The 16,219-nt window shown below is 31.1% G+C and overlaps 1 protein-coding gene across 1 annotated transcript; it reads right to left on the bottom strand.

Moving 5' to 3' along the window:
• Positions 1 to 5,570: 5,570 nt before the first annotated feature.
• Positions 5,571 to 15,718, bottom strand: LOC124915277 (protein TRANSPARENT TESTA 9-like). Its single transcript, XM_047455968.1, has 20 exons — positions 15,536 to 15,718; positions 13,286 to 13,337; positions 13,112 to 13,188; positions 12,887 to 13,020; positions 11,839 to 11,935; positions 11,640 to 11,697; positions 11,442 to 11,550; positions 11,216 to 11,333; positions 10,946 to 11,135; positions 9,274 to 9,587; positions 8,694 to 8,782; positions 8,554 to 8,615; positions 7,788 to 7,850; positions 7,474 to 7,614; positions 7,257 to 7,362; positions 7,009 to 7,092; positions 6,866 to 6,915; positions 6,404 to 6,560; positions 6,149 to 6,315; positions 5,571 to 6,065 (listed from the first exon to the last, which is right to left on the bottom strand). The coding sequence occupies exons 1-20, from the start codon at positions 15,586 to 15,588 to the stop codon at positions 5,790 to 5,792; spliced, it is 2,397 nt and encodes a 798-aa protein (XP_047311924.1). The 5' UTR covers positions 15,589 to 15,718; the 3' UTR covers positions 5,571 to 5,789.
• Between the last annotated feature and the right edge of the window lie 501 nt (positions 15,719 to 16,219).

The raw sequence follows: 16,219 nt of genomic DNA on the forward strand, positions 1-16,219 counted from the left end.
CATCCTTATGGACATGAGTTTTTGCGTTTTACCTATGAGTTATGAATATTCACTCATATCTATTTGAGGCTCTAACTTAGATATCGTCAAATAGCTTTTATTAAATGAGTTCAAACTTTGAATTTTACCATTCGGGCTCAAATTATCAAAATTTTAGTTATTTAAAGTTTTTTACAAATAAACAAAACGTTTGTCTTCTTATTCTAACCTATCATTTTCGTTTTTCTAATTAGCTTGTCACTCTTGTAAATGAAATGATATTTATAAATGTTTTGGACAAAAAAAATTAAATGGAGTATTTTTTTTCAAAATTTATCGTATTTTAATTTTTCGAATATGGTTTGGGTGACTAAAATAATGTGAGAAAAAAACTTAAAAAATCAAAGAGAAATATATTTGATATTTTTTTATAACTTAAACGACGTAATTTTGTGTATGATCTATCAATTTGAACTTATTTATTTTAAATTGAATAATTTTTTAAATATACATATTTAAAATTGTCAAATGCATTTTAAATGTTTAAAAATTGTTTAGTGTGTGAAAATAATTTTAAATTTTGTAAAAAGAGAAAACTGTTATATTATTTTTTTTTACCAATGTGATAAATTAATAAGAAAAAAAACCCATTACAGTAAAAATATTTGTAAGAAAACCTTAAATAACTTGAGCCATTTTTCTATTATGGTATAAACTTATCATTTTAGTATTATTCTATTTCCTTTTCAAATATAAGTATTAAATCATAGAGAAGTTAATTTTATTTTGGGCAAGACCTTTTACAAATATCTTATACATATAATTAAAGCAGTAATTTATATATAATTTAATTCCAAAATTTTAGTTAGATATAACAAGAATACAAGATTATGATTACAGAGGTACAAATAGGGAGGGTAATGGAGCGGTTCGGGACGGGGAATGCATTTATCATTCCCGCACCGTTTTTATTTCAAAAAAAATTTAATACCATCCCTGCCCCGTTCGGTTTCGGGGAATCTCTACGGGCCACCATTTTAATAAAATATTTTTTAAAAAATTATAAAATAATATTATATAAATAAATTTGTAATATAATATATATTATAATATATTAAAATTTTATATTATTATAAAGAAATAAACTTACCACTTATATATATATATATATATATATATATATATATATATATATATATATATATATATATATATATATATATATTGAATAAATAAATAAATTTGTGATTTAATAAATTTAATTATGTTTTATATTGTTCGGGACGTGTTGGGGCGGGAGACACAAATATCGATCATCCATGCCCCATCTTCGTTCGGTTTCAGAGAAAAACCGTCCCAAACAGGATAATTCGGTTCGATTTTCGCTGGGCAGTTTCAAATTGCAATCCTTAGCTACGAATAATAATTTGGATAATCTTTTAATTATATTATATCATATTATTTATAAAATTAAACATTTTGTTGAATTGTTACCTAATGAAGCACGACATTTGCACAACTTGTATTGATATAGTTAATTCATTTACAAAAACAATTACAAAAAATAAAAAATAAAGTATTCACTTTTGTATACATGCATTGGATTTAATTTACTGTTAGCAGTTTAATTTCTTCCCACTAGTGGCATGCTAGTGGTCTCTTTCCTTGCGCTTTCATGGAAAGAAGAGAATACCACTTCATTTCTATACCTCAAAATGCATGACACTAAATTTATGATTAGTTTGATTCAACTTATTTCATCTAAGTTTATTCGTTAATAATTATACCGATGTTTTAAATAAGTTAAACAACTTATTCGTATAGTTATCGTTGAGTGGTGCGTTTGATAATTTTGTGTTGCATTTTGTTTATTAACCGTTGTGACTTATTCGAAATAGAGATTGAGATCGAGATAGTGGAAGTGGAACTAATTAACTAAGAAGTTCAATCAAATATTATTCCCCTACGTACACAAGAAACGAGAGATTTCACATTCATTCTCCAATCATATTCACACTTTTTCTTTTGCCACTAAAAAAGAGTGAGGGGATAACTCATCACTTATAGAAACTTCAAATTTTCAATAGTTTTAATAAAGATGGGAGGAAATAATAAAGTTCTTTAAAGAATGAAGTTGACCATCACATAATAATATCATATATTAACAAATTTGGATGATCTCGGTCTCTTAAGAAAGGATGAACGACTCTTTTTAGCGGTTTTGTTTGGAAATACTCGTACTTTTATGAGTTTATCATGTGTAGTATTTAAACTTAAGAATGTAACCCTACTTCAAAACCCGATCATTCGTAAGTTCGAATTCAAAACAATTTGTGTTTCTCCTTTAAAATTCTTGACAAAGAAAAACAGCTACAAGATTGAGTTAATGGATCATTAATCCCTGGAAATCTATAGAATATTACTAATTATTTGTTAAAAACTGGTTAATTATTGTGTATATATTTAGATTAGAATTTAGAAGAAATAATTTATTTTCTCAACACCTATCCTAATAACTAGTCAACTGCCAAACATCACAATTTAGGGTCTACTTGTCTTTAAGATGTAAATTTTTATCTTATTTTTGTATTTTGTACTCTTTTTTTTGTTTGATAATTCAAGTATTTGCTTAAAAAAATTATATGTATTTAAGAAACTAACACGGTTTTTTAACTCCAATTTTAACATAAAATATTTTTAGTGGGATTGACATTTAATTTCTTAATTATGATTTTTGTGATTTGAATTGGTAGATTATATAATTGTTCAAAACTTTGTTTAAAACACTAATTAATTAAATAGCTTAACCTGAAACAAAGTAAAAAAAAAAAGGAGAAAAAGAATGGGTACTTGTTCATGGCAAACCATGGCTTTAACTAATAAATAAAACTTTTGCTTGTAAACTTTAAAACCCAACTTAACAAATTGACCATTTGACCAAGTTCCTAGGCCTTAAGCTTCTAATAATTATATAATTTTATTTCTTATGAACTAAAGAAGCTACTATTACTCTTTTCAACTTAAAAATTAAATCAACAAAAATTTTGACACTTAAATTTAGTTGACACTTGAGTTATCTTAACTGATATAAATAAATAAAGAAAAAATGGTGGTGTATTATATGGAATCCATAATTAATCGGATAAGATAGGAGTGTTGCAGTGTACAGGTCTTGTTCGAATTATTTTAAAAAAAAAAAATTATTATATCATTCAATTTATTAAACAAAATATTAAAATATTTTCTATTTTAAATTATTATTTTTTATTTTATCTTTATATATTAATATATTTTAAGTTTTTTTATAAATAAAAAAAACTTTTATATCTTCTAAAATCACCTCCCAATTATTATTTCAAACAATCCAAATTATAATTGCAACTTGAAAATATAGCATTTCTGTGTGAAATGACTTTCCAGTCAAAAAGCTTCTATATACATCCATACATCTTTGTTGTCCTAAATTAAAGATACCTAGCTAGAAAGAGAAAGCACCAATTATTTGAACGGAAAAAACGATTCACAATGCTCTGGAAAGATTTATATATATATATATATATATATATATATATATATATGGGTTTCAATGAAAGCAAGGAATCTTCAATCCCATAATAAGTAAATTCAGGGTTATTTGTATTTTATATTAATCGGAGAGCTAATATTTATGTTTCTTTTTATTTATAATTCACTAAAATAGTTTAAAGTCAGAATTTCATATAAATTGGTTCGATTTTCACTCAAAGTAAAATAATTGAACTCGTTTTAACTTCTTAAATTTGATCAATTTTAAAACTTGATTATTTGATGTTAGTTAAAAAGACAACTTAACCCGAAATAGCCCTTTTAACATGGTTTCTCTAGTTTTTATTTGCTTTCTCTATCAAGTGGATCTTATTTTTAATCTCTCTACTTTATTTAATTTCTTTAAAGAGGGAACAAAACTATACAACACTTAAGATTTATATGAATATAACTTTCCTTAAAGCAATGCACTTATCAAATAAAGTAAATCGTATTTAAACTATAATATGGTTCTATAAATATATATGCTCAAAATTAAGGGACTACTCATTTTTATACTATTGATCCAGTCTCCAAATAGCATTAATCCCAATCTATGGGTGGCCATGTGACAAGAAGCAATTCTTGTTTCGAAATACTTTTTGGAATTGGGACGATACATTTAAATAAAATAATGTTCTTAAACATAACTTAGAATAAAACGCAAAACTATCTCAAAAAACTTGGGTCTCTATTTTTTTTTCCTGAATTTCTGATCAATGTTTGTTTGAAATTGTAAATAAAAGATTTTGTCGATAGCCTTTTCGGATACAAATAAATAGAGAAATGATGTTGTTATGATTTCTGAAAACAAAAGAAAAAGGAAATAGACAGAATCCATTTTAAGGCATTAAGATAACTTTTGCTTTAATGGCAGGACGCGCATTCACATATATAAAATATGCAATACAAAAAGTGAGTGTAATTTTGACATGACAGCCTTGTAAATAATTGTATTATCAAATTTACATATATTATCCCCTTTCTTTTTCCAAAATGTTCACATTATTAATTAATATATATTTAATTGCATTTATTTTTGTAACTAACAATAAAAGGCTTATTTTGGGCGGCTTCAATTACAAAAGCTACAGCATCATCATCACCACTATCAAATTTTATTTTTTAAATTTGTGTGTCCCCAGTTTACTGTTCTAAGTTCAAATTTGTGTTCTTAATTTTGTCTAACCCAACAAGCCCATCCTTAGGCTACGGTGTTGAGGTGTTCCTTGCCATTGTGGGCGAGTTTTAAATTCCGGATAAACGGGTCAGGGTTTTCTGTTATGAAAACGAGTTATAGTATAAATACTTTTTTAGGGTATTTTTCTAATAACATATTAAGGTGGAGAGAAAGTGAACAGATCTAGGGTTTTTTATTTCTTATTCTTTGGCTGATTCAAAGTGAGAGGTTGGGGGAGTTTTTGATTGTGGAGGATTCCAATCACTCCTAGTGTAATCACTTCTTTCATTTAAGAGCATGGCATGCAAGTTTCTACTATTGATATTTATTTGATTTAGTGAAACTTATTCCTCCCGTGGACGTAGGTCGGTTTTAACCGAACCACGTATATTGTGTTGTCGTTTATTGTTTTGTGCTATTTCAGTTCTTGGTAAATCTGTTGTTTGTCATAAACGATTTGGAAACTGATTTGTTACAGGTTTAATTTTTAAGAAGATCCGTAGTTTTGCTGTTGCAAAACCTAACATAGGGCAGGACAATCTTAGAGTATAAAGTGAAAATCAAAGCTTGAAAATAACCTAAACCCAATGCAAAATGATTGAGAAACACAAGGGTATGACTATAAGAGCTTGTTTGACGTGGGATATTTAGAATTTTATTTATTTTTTAATTTAGGAAGTTAACATGATTTATCGCAATCATAATCCCCAACATCAACTTAAGGTATTTTTTAGTAGAAATTGCAAGCATAAGTGGTCTATTAGGTAAGTTAAGTGATTGGAGTTGATATTAAATAATGTGATAAGTGAACTTTTGGTAAAAAAAAATCCATCAAACTAGCTAGGGGTAAGAGAATATGAAAAATTATTAGATTTGGAAATTTGATTCAAGTTTTTGATAGATGATGTCTCTGTCTCCATTGTTACATACAACACATTAATATTGTCACAACTATTAATGAATCTCTTTATCATTAGTCTTGACCTCTATCATGTGGAATAGAAGAAGATTATATATATTAATATGTATACCAAAAGAAGGAAAGAAACAAGATCAACTAACCTGGTCACTTAGTATGATCAGGTGAACATTGTTGAAGAAGAAAAGGAGCAAGCAAGGTCTCTACACATGACCTCTGCCTGCTTATTTCCTCGCATATGCTCAATCGAGCAGCTTCGCAAGCATTTGCATCCGAAAACCCTAGAGTCCATCGCCCATCTTGCTCATCTATGGATGATGATGATGCTTGGGTATCTCTTTTATTTTTACCCAATGGTATTACTGGTTCAAACTCCCTAATTTGCAAATGCAACCATGTTCTATGTTTCTCATCTGCTTTTGGCTGCACAAAAACAAATTACTATTTCTACTAAATGTTGATGTGTGTAAAAAGACCTTTAATACAGTTAGGTTAGGAGAACTTACATTAAGACCAGCCAAAGGTGCAATAGCAATTACAACTCCTCTTTTGGAATGTAATGGATGTTTCTCTACGAGGAACAATTTGCCTGACATTCCCCTCGCTACTGGTAAAACAAATATATCACGCGAACCAACTTTTGAAAATGAGATTTTACAAGGGATTCCAGAGCCTGTAGAATTTCAAGTGAGAAAATGAGGCAAGACTTTAAGACAAACTAAGTCATATACATTTACTAGATTAAGGATGACAAAACAAACCTAAAGCTATCTCTGACCCAAAGCTTGCAGATGAAAGATCTGAAACATATTTTCTTCCAGAAACAGCCAAAGAATTTGTCTTAAAGTTTACCAATGGGTTTTCAAATGGATCCCCACCAAAAATAAATGGCTTCAACTGAAGATGAAGAACCAAAACCTGAAATGAAGCTATATAGTATGAGAACCTTTTATCCTAGACCATTTTGTGAACATATTTAACTGAATAAAATCACCATCATCATAGGGTATTAGCAGTTCCCAAAAGTAAAAAAAATAGCTTAGTCAGTTTCCTTGATTACAAATGCGGTTTATAAAAGGGAAACCTGAACCACGCCAGATTACCCTTCTATATCACCCAATTTTAAAATGTTTTGGAATATATCCTACTGATTCATTCGAATAACTTAAAAGACCAAAATCATCAGTCCAATTAACAAGCAAAAGAGCCACAAATAGATAGACCTTAACAGCATTAATCATCCGTTGCCAAGGTAATGCCGGAGTTATGTCACCTATATGAACCAAAAAAAAAGTTTGTATTTACTTTCACCCTTGATGGGGATTAAGGAAACTAATTTTGAGCAACCAATGGATATAGTTATTACCTCCATTGCCACTGGAAGAGTGTTTCTGGCCACCAAGCTCCATGAGCAAAAAAGGATCCTTAGACTGAGTTGGTTCCTCAAGAGCTACATAAGAAAAATGAGAAGATCGTGATTAGATATGAGAGCTATGCAAGCAGATGTTTTTCATCACAAATTAACAGCAATAACCCCTTAAAGAAATCCATTACAATACATCCTTAAGTATGTCTTATTAACTTCTCAACTCCTTTTTAGACATAATTACATACCATTCTTGCAGCTTGTCCATTCAGTTTTAAAAATGTCTGGGATGTGATCAAACCAGCTACCGTTAAGTTCTTCTTGTAGAGATTTGCAAGACCGCTCAAATGATACCTGTCAAGTGGAACTAGGAAAAAGCATAACTTTGGAAGGTTGATGAAACTAAAGTTACAGAATTCATATTCCAAGGTTAAGATTACTGGGCTGAATAAGTTGAACCCTTACATTGAAGAGGTGACTTGAAACATCACTGAGCTGGTTTTTGTGAAAAAACAGCATCTTCCTTAGAAACCATCCTGTATGCCATTGTATTAGCACTGAGGGTGGTGGTTGACTTGCCAAAATATTCAATAATGCATTTAAAATCTGAAAAAAGGAACAATATTCCATTACCATACTTCTGAGAAAAAGAGAAAATAAAGGCAGGACGCTAGGATCAATAAAAGACTAGGAAAATAAATTGTTATGCATCAAGAGCATTCAAAATAAAATAATGCTTTCATGTTTAGAGCATGCACCATCATGACCAATCATTATACCTCAGGCATGTGTTTCAAAAAGATACTTTGATCCATCATCGTTGATGGTGATAGGTGATTTGTCTGCAGTTAAAAAAGATTCAGACAGACAAGAATGTTATACCTGGTGTCATCAATTACCACATTAAATAAAATTGCACATGTAAATTCTACAATAATAAATCTAGATACTTGTCATTTAGATGCAGAAGAGCAAATATAAGATGTCAAAAAGCAAGTCAAATTTGTACAACTGATTTTAGGCATCAAATCCATTCTTAAAACACGATATAACAATGTTTCCGCATGTTAAATATGTGTTAAGCTGTATTTCTTAGGGGGGGGAGAAAGTAATCATACTATTGAGATATATCAAGCCTGTCTAGAAACTATAATCTCATTGGAAATCGTCAAAGTTAAAATTGAGAGTTATTTATTTTGTTTGGTATAAGATTTTTTTAGATCATTGATCATATTATTGTGTAATTTTTAGTTCATTTCATTTGGTACACTTATTATTTTTTATCATGATCCAAATTATAGTTTTTTTTCTTCATTTGGTATAGAGATTTTTATATTCATCATGATCAGATTATTTTTGGATCATTTTTATTTTTTACATCATTATCATTTTTGACAAACATAACAAATATAGACTTTTCAGATCATGATAAAAATAAAAATAAAAACTTAAAATTCATGTATGATTAGAAATCACATTTTACTACAGATTTAAATTGAGATGTGACACAAAGCTTCTAGAAAAATTGTTTACAGGATTCATCACCTGTTGCATCCCAGTAGTTGCTCGAGAGACTCCTATCATTGTAGCCAATTTGAACTCAGTATCTGAAGACAATCAGCTATTAAGAAGAATAGTTGTGTATCTGTACTACTAACAGATTAGAAACTTAACAAATGATACACCTTTAGATTCAGCCAGGACGAGCAATAGCATGAGTGCTGTCAGCAACAGACCATGATCATCCGAAAAAATGTATCCAAGTAATCCACTCCTACACACACAAACATCAATCTTATGAACTGACCAGTGTCTATAAAGAGTTATAGACACGAAGTAAGATTACCAGTTACTTGGCATAATTTTATCTTTTCTTTTTAGAAATTGAACTGCTTGTACTGATAAATCAGACATCGCAGAGCATAAGTTGTAACTCCAACCAGAAAAATGTATTTCAGTAAATGTTCCATATAGTGGACAGAAAGTGAAAACTAGGAAGAAATGCAATCTGCACCTATAGAAAACTGAGTGAACTCAAAAGAAAGTATGAATTTCTTCTTTTTATTTTTATTTTAGTAATTGTCAATGGAGATAATATACATGACCTCTAGAAAAACAACGATAATATGGATTTGGGTAGGCAGGCTCTCAGCCAAGGGAAGGAACAAAATAACTGAGTAGATTACGTCGTTACGATACCCAAATTCTTTTTGTGCCACATGGTGAAGGTAAGGGAGAGCCGAGTACAAACGTAATAGTACATACCTTTCTTTTTGCGCATCAAAATCATTGGATTTTAAGAAACGTGAATTGCTGGGTATGTACTCTTTCATCCAACCAAATAGATAGCTTTTTCTGAAGTCATCCAAAATCTCAGGCTGATGATAGTCCTTTTCACATGTGGAACTAGTAGGACAAATGCCCACATCTGTAACTTCTTCCAGAAGTTCTAGCATGACTGAAGAAAGAGATGCATGTATAACAGAACTAGCTACAAAATTAACCATGTCTTTCCCTTCAACAACCTGGACCAGGCAGGTCAGTACGTATAGAGAAGTAATTGGAGATAGAGTTAATCCCTGCAACAGGAAATAAAAGATGAGAACCGATATCAATCATTTCATGCTTGTACACTAACCATGATGCATTTTGAAGTTCATTACAACTAGGGTTTGTCCTATGTCCGGGACAGGGATTCTTGCAACATTCTGAGTCAAATGGCTCAGTTTCAACTATATCCACTGACACATGTTGAAGTTACCACATATTGACACCTACCAAGTACCATAAGTAAACAATAGCAAGGAGAAAAAAGTGCCAGAACAAACTTTCAGGAATATATATGATGTCTAAATTTTAGTAAGTCATATTTCAACAGAAATGCCTGCATGTTAGTGCATAGAAAAGTCTAGAAGGAAAATGTGGTGAACCATTTGAGAATGCAGAAAGAAGAGAGGTAAACAAGGAACATAGTATATATATATACTATGTTGAACATGTACGGATACGACGATACGGCAAATTTTGAAAATATATGATACAACACGTTTAGGATACGCAAATTATTAAAAACTATACAAAAATTATATATATATATATATATATAATATTTAAATAAATTTAGTATTAACATAAATATAGATAGAAACTGACGGCTGTCGAGCGCGGACAGCGACTGTCGAGCTTGGACAGCGGCTGTCAAGCTTGAGCAGCTGGGATAAAGGCAGTAAAAAAATGGTAAAACATTAAGAAGAAGAAAAAAGGCAAAGAGAAATAATGAAGTATTATGTAAAAAAGAAGTAAAAATTTAATAATTTCAGATTTATTTTAAAACTTTTATTTTTGAAAAAATCACCAAAAAAACGTGTCCAATCCGTATTCAAATCGTATCGGATTGGTCAACCTTACAAAAATGTCAATGATACCTATTTTGCCGTATCCGATACCCGTTTTGCTGTATTATATCCGTATCGAATACTAAAAAAACAAATTTCAGAGTATCTTAGCTGAGGAGTTACATGGAGAACCTTCTTTGAACAAGGAAAAATAAATTTAACAGCTTAACAATGTAACTGAAACAATATCGACTTCCTTGGATCTTCCTTCCTACCATTTTCCCCACTATTTCTTCTGCAGGTAGCTTCTGGAATGGTTGTTACAGCCCGTAACCATCTATAGCCAAACCTCACAATCTCCATGAAACTAAGCTGGAAGATTTGAGTTTAGTAATACTGTAATAAATCGTAGCTTAACTTCAGAATCTTCATGACACAAAGCTAGAAAACTAAACCTGAGTCAATCTATCAGTCTAAGAATTCAGATTCCTGAACATTATAACAGAGTAGTTGAAAAGATAGGATATTCATTTAGAGCTTCAACAAACATACAGTATATATAAAAATAAGTCAAATAGATGGCTAAGGTTAAAGAAACTCACATTACTCTGGTCGGAATAAAGTGTATGAAGCATAATTGGCAAGACCAAGAAGCTGATAAGATTTTGTGTAACCATCTTGCTCAACCGAGGTTCGCCAACAGAGAGTATATCTTTTAAGTAGTAAAGATCATCCATAATTGTATCACATTCCAATTGAAGTTTCCCAGTGTGATCATTGGTGCAAGTATCCCTACAACAAAGGTGATAAGTTTGTGCTCCAGCAGAATTCAGTGTAACAAGATAGCATACTGATATATGAATCTCACTTACCCTGTATCAGGAATACCATCCAAATGCAAACATCGCTTGTGTATGGTCAGGACTAGATCAGAGAAATAATTTGCAACTGGATGAGCAGTCACAAACTGATAAAGCATGTCATCACCAACTGCATAACCAAAATAAAACTGCTGCAAGATTAAACTACTTTAAGGTTTGAACTCTGCAAATAAATTATCATTTTTACTTGTGAGACACAGCAAATGATAAAATATACCATTATATATGTTGAGAGTTATTGCCCGTATTGCTGTTTGAATCATGTTCTCCTTATGGTAAGCAAACTTAATCGCCTCAGTGTACAATGGGAATGAAACTATAGCATCCTGTTGATATAAAGATTATCTATGAAATATGCCAAGATATATCCCGCCTCATATCAGGGACATAAGAAATATTGTTAGATTGAACTAACCTCATGCACCTTCACGAGAAGACAAAGAGTATCTGTGTTTAGTTTGCTGCTGACTGCTCTGGTTAAAATTTCAAGAAATTGGTTTTGGGAATAAAAGGACAGTAAGCAAAATTAAATAAACTGGATTTTCACAATAACACATTAAATATAAAGCTACAAGGAATGATAATAAGAGAAGTGTAATGATATGCATCACAACCTTAGGAATGACACGTAGTAAGAAGCCAGATCTCCCCTTTCAAATTCAAACTGATGAGTAATTATAGTATTGATGTAGCCATTGCTTAAACAGTAGACTGCAACATTGAACACAAATTTATCAGATCCATGTAATAATATTGAACTATTTGGCAGAGACCATAGTTATTAAGGGTGTTTGCAAAATTAAGGAAATATAGCTCATTTTGCTTCCTAAATTTGCATCAAAAATTCATTTTGCTTCCACAACTTGTGACAGGCTCGTTTTGCTTCCTGAACTCATAAAAATGACTTAAATTACTTGATGTCGTCATTTTTGGTTAACTCTGTTAATGTCCAGTTATGCATTTTAGAAAGAAGAAAAAAGTTAGCAAATAATTGATATTAAGGAGCAGCATAAATTGTGCAGCAATGCTTTAAGAACTTAACGGAGTTAACCAATAACTGATTGTGGAAATAATTTGAGTTATTTTTAAAAGTGCAAAAGGAAAAAGAGCCCAACACAAGTTGAGGAAGCAAAACTAGCTTCGAATGCAAGTTCATGAAGCAAATGAACATCTATCATAAAATTAAACATGACAAATATCCACACATGTGTCATCCCTTGCTCCTATCAAAATATGTTCCCCAAAAAATATGTAAACATGCTTTTGAAGCCTATTTTGGTCTAGGGAGTGCAAGATTATAATGCAAGAAACAACATATACATTAATCTGCTTGTCTAGGGATGCTTTAAATATCTGAACAAATAAACTATATGCAGTTTCGGGTAGCCTGTCGCATATGAACCTCTGATCACCAATTATCATCCAAGGCTTCTACCAAAAAGCTTGACACCTTCATATTCAAAGCGTTCCACATATTTCAATCAGATGGTTCCCACTATATAATTGTTAGAGGAAAAAAAGAGACATTGCATGTCTTTCATCTAATAATAAATTATCAGATGGACATGTACCTGCACAAATTCCATGCAAAACAAGAAGAGAAAAGAGGAACCAGTGGAAGATTAACGAAAATAAAGAATCATCTATATGTAATTGTCTTACAAACTGCATTATCCGTGTCCATATTTTGAATCATTATGCTCAGATATTGAAGAAGTGGTGCCTCTAAACTTGCATTTCTACTGTTCTTAAGAATCCTAACAAACTCTCCAAGCACCTGATATTCCATAAAACATCTGCATCGCAATGGAAAATAGACAAAAAAATACATGGATCTTGTCAAATTAAACAAGGAAAAAAAATATTGTGAAATTTGGTAATGCTTACTCGAAAATTGCTGGATCATGTCTATCACCATAGGTCACTATCTCCACAATGGATTGCAGCAACTCGATGACTACATCCTAGACCAATGAAAACAATTGGAAAATAGAACTTGGTAACTACAAAATTCTGTAACGGGTATTGTTCATGAGAATTTTAGAAGTTCCTCCAAAGTACCTTGTTAAACTCATGCACTACTTTGATCCTTCGCAGTTCATTAGTTACATATCTGAAGCCATATGTAGAGCATGTAAGCTTCAATCTACATCAAATTCACTAAATAGAAAAAGAAATGATGACTAGATAATGTTGGAGATGCAAGTTGGAAACAAGGATCAAATAAATAGATCTTGCCAAATTAGAGAAAGTTCTTTTGTTCATTTCAAGCCAAATGATCCGCCAAAAGATTATCGGGATAGACATCCATTTCTTTTCTAACCGGAGACTGTTATAGACCAATCCAAGCCTCCCAGCACCCCTGATGGTTATATAAATATGCAACCAGGAATTGAAATGAACATAAATAATAAAGGTGTGTAAGTTGAGAAGGCTCTATATCACCAAAATAATCACCTAGAGCATATTTTGGGAGATTTGTTAAGTCATGAAAGATTCTGGAATATATATATACAAAGCCAAGGAGACCACACTTTGTTCATTAAACATTCTTCTACACAGGGATTAATGTCTCTCCTCGTCTAAGTAGAAAAGTAACTGGGAATGATGATGAAGAGAGGCATAAATTGAAGCAAAGGCATGCAGAGGAGTTTGAAATAAAGGAATTAGAAAAGCTAAAGTACTTTCTTGGAATTGAGGTAGCTCATTCCAGCCAAGGTAACTTCAACAAAAGTACATGACTGACTTATTAAACGGAGAAATTTTGGTGCAAATTTGTATCTCCAATGGATCCCAAATCACAAGTTAGGGGAAGTTAATGAAGAACCAGTTGTAATTAAAAGAATGTATTGGATCCAATGAGGTTGGATTTACGGGACAAATCCAAACAAAGTTCAAGGGACAAAATACCAATTATCTGTTTTTAATACCTTGGAAACAGTTATAAAAAGTTGTGTGTAAACTCATCTTATAAATATAGAATAATTTTATTTCTAATGTCAGTTCACTTCATTATCGAATAACAATAACTTTAAGACTATCTAAAAATTTAATGATTTAACAACTAATGCTTAAAGAAAAATATTAGGATCGTCATTTGCTTAATAGTATTGACCTTGTCACTAGTCAACTACAAGATTAGTTTACCTTCAACCTTATCAAATCTATTATCTATACTCCACAATGTTTAGCCCATCTAAATTAAGAATTTAAATTCCTCATTCCTCATTGCCAAAAACAAATCTGGAGCTAAGAGCTCTAATAGTCATTTTCATCCCATAATAATTCTTAACTAGTTTGGCTTTCTAACAGACCTCATAAAGCAAGATATCTTCTTGTGTAGCCTAACCATAACATCAAATCATTAGGCATATTCCTTTTGTTTATTCTGACACAGTTCACCTCAACCACATTATTTTATCAGATAAACTCAAACAAAAAAGATTAGTACCACTCAAATTTCAATAACCCTAATCAATCTATTTATGTCCAACTTTCGTTATCTAATTCTAACCTAATATGTGCAGCTTAGTGCTTACATTATAGTTAATAATCTAGCAAATTAAAGTTATCCTGTCCAAATTGCTAAACCTAGGCTCCATGGCCTATGCATAACAAATTAAACCTAGACTTATATGTAAAATTTAAAACTATCTATCCAAGTTCATATAATCTTCAATTATCATGTCCAGAACCCAAAGATTGAAGATATGTTAGACGCCACATATCATGAACTAACATCAAAGACATGCAAGGTTAAAAATATCTAGCCTTATCAAATAAAATATTCTAAGTTTCAACAATTTTACAAGAATTTAGTTTCACAAATATATATGGAGACTAATAAATTTTTTAACTAATCAATATCAAAATAGTTAGATCTGGCAAATGGATCTAAATGCTAAACGACCAGATTATGAGTGATATTGTGATTTATTTTCAATTTCATCCACTCCAATCCACCAATCTTGGCATATAAAGTATAGCTACAAGATTGAACCAGTATGCCATGAACAGAGCAGTATGTCCCTATAACGGCTCTGGAAACCAAAAATTCACATCCTAAGGGAACTGATCCTCAGTAATGTCCAGTTTTCTCCGGTAATATTGGCTACCGCTGAAATCCTTAGAAGAAATTCACGCACCTTAACTTGTCGAGACAGAATCATAGTAAATCAAAGTAAGAGTATCTAACTGAAAAACCAAATTGTATCATTTCTAGGCGTACATGAGTAACAAATTGACTAGAAATGAAAACATATACACGAAAACTTGTTCAGATCAAGTAATGATACTAATACTGGACTTTACTTGAAATGCAGCAAGGAGAATCGATCAATCGTTCGCCAGAAAGAGAGCCACATGACCACAGATGGACTTCGTCTTAAAAAGCAAGATTAACAAACTGTAGCTTCCATAAACCAGAGAGATGATGAAGAAGAAGGTGAAGGAGCTCAGCAGTTGGCGTTTATCGGAAATGGAAGAAAGCGTGGTTTGGCCGTTTGGTTTATTAGAGAGAGAGAATAAATCAGTAAAATAAATATAATAAAGTAAAAGTCCCCAATTTTTTTTCGATCCCGAAAAATAGACAACGGATTAAGTATATAACCCGCAAATACACTTAATTAGACGTAAAATTTGTCGTTTGACGACTCGAACCTAGAAATTTATGACTAGTATTCACCGTTATTGTCGCTGCCCAAAAAAATAATTAACAAGAATTTCTTAGTAAAGAACGAGCGAATCACCGGAACTGTCCAGTTCAAAAACGAATATAAATAGGATTTTGTTATATATTAATCAATTTATTTATTTATAAGTAAAGTTTAACTTGAATTAATTTTCACATAATGGCAATATCTTTAATTATTAATCAAAATTAAAACGAAATATGTAATCTCTAAGAAATATTATTTTCAAATTTTACTGCTATTTTGACTTGTATATGAAATATGACACCAACCCGTCAACTGAGATCTAAAGAAAAAGATACCT

Source organism: Impatiens glandulifera, chromosome 9, assembly GCF_907164915.1.
Source record: "Impatiens glandulifera chromosome 9, dImpGla2.1, whole genome shotgun sequence".
NCBI classification, from domain to species: domain Eukaryota; kingdom Viridiplantae; phylum Streptophyta; class Magnoliopsida; order Ericales; family Balsaminaceae; genus Impatiens; species Impatiens glandulifera.

Coding starts and splice junctions, on each gene's coding strand:
- LOC124915277 (XM_047455968.1), bottom strand. CDS start 15,588: ATGTGGCTCTCTTTCTGGCGAACGATTGATCGATTCTCCTTGCTGCAT. Junction 13,189..13,285: donor TAGTGCATGAGTTTAACAAG/GTACTTTGGAGG, acceptor TCATTGGTCTAG/GATGTAGTCATCGAGTTGCT. Junction 7,851..8,553: donor CAACTACTGGGATGCAACAG/GTGATGAATCCT, acceptor TTTTAACTGCAG/ACAAATCACCTATCACCATC.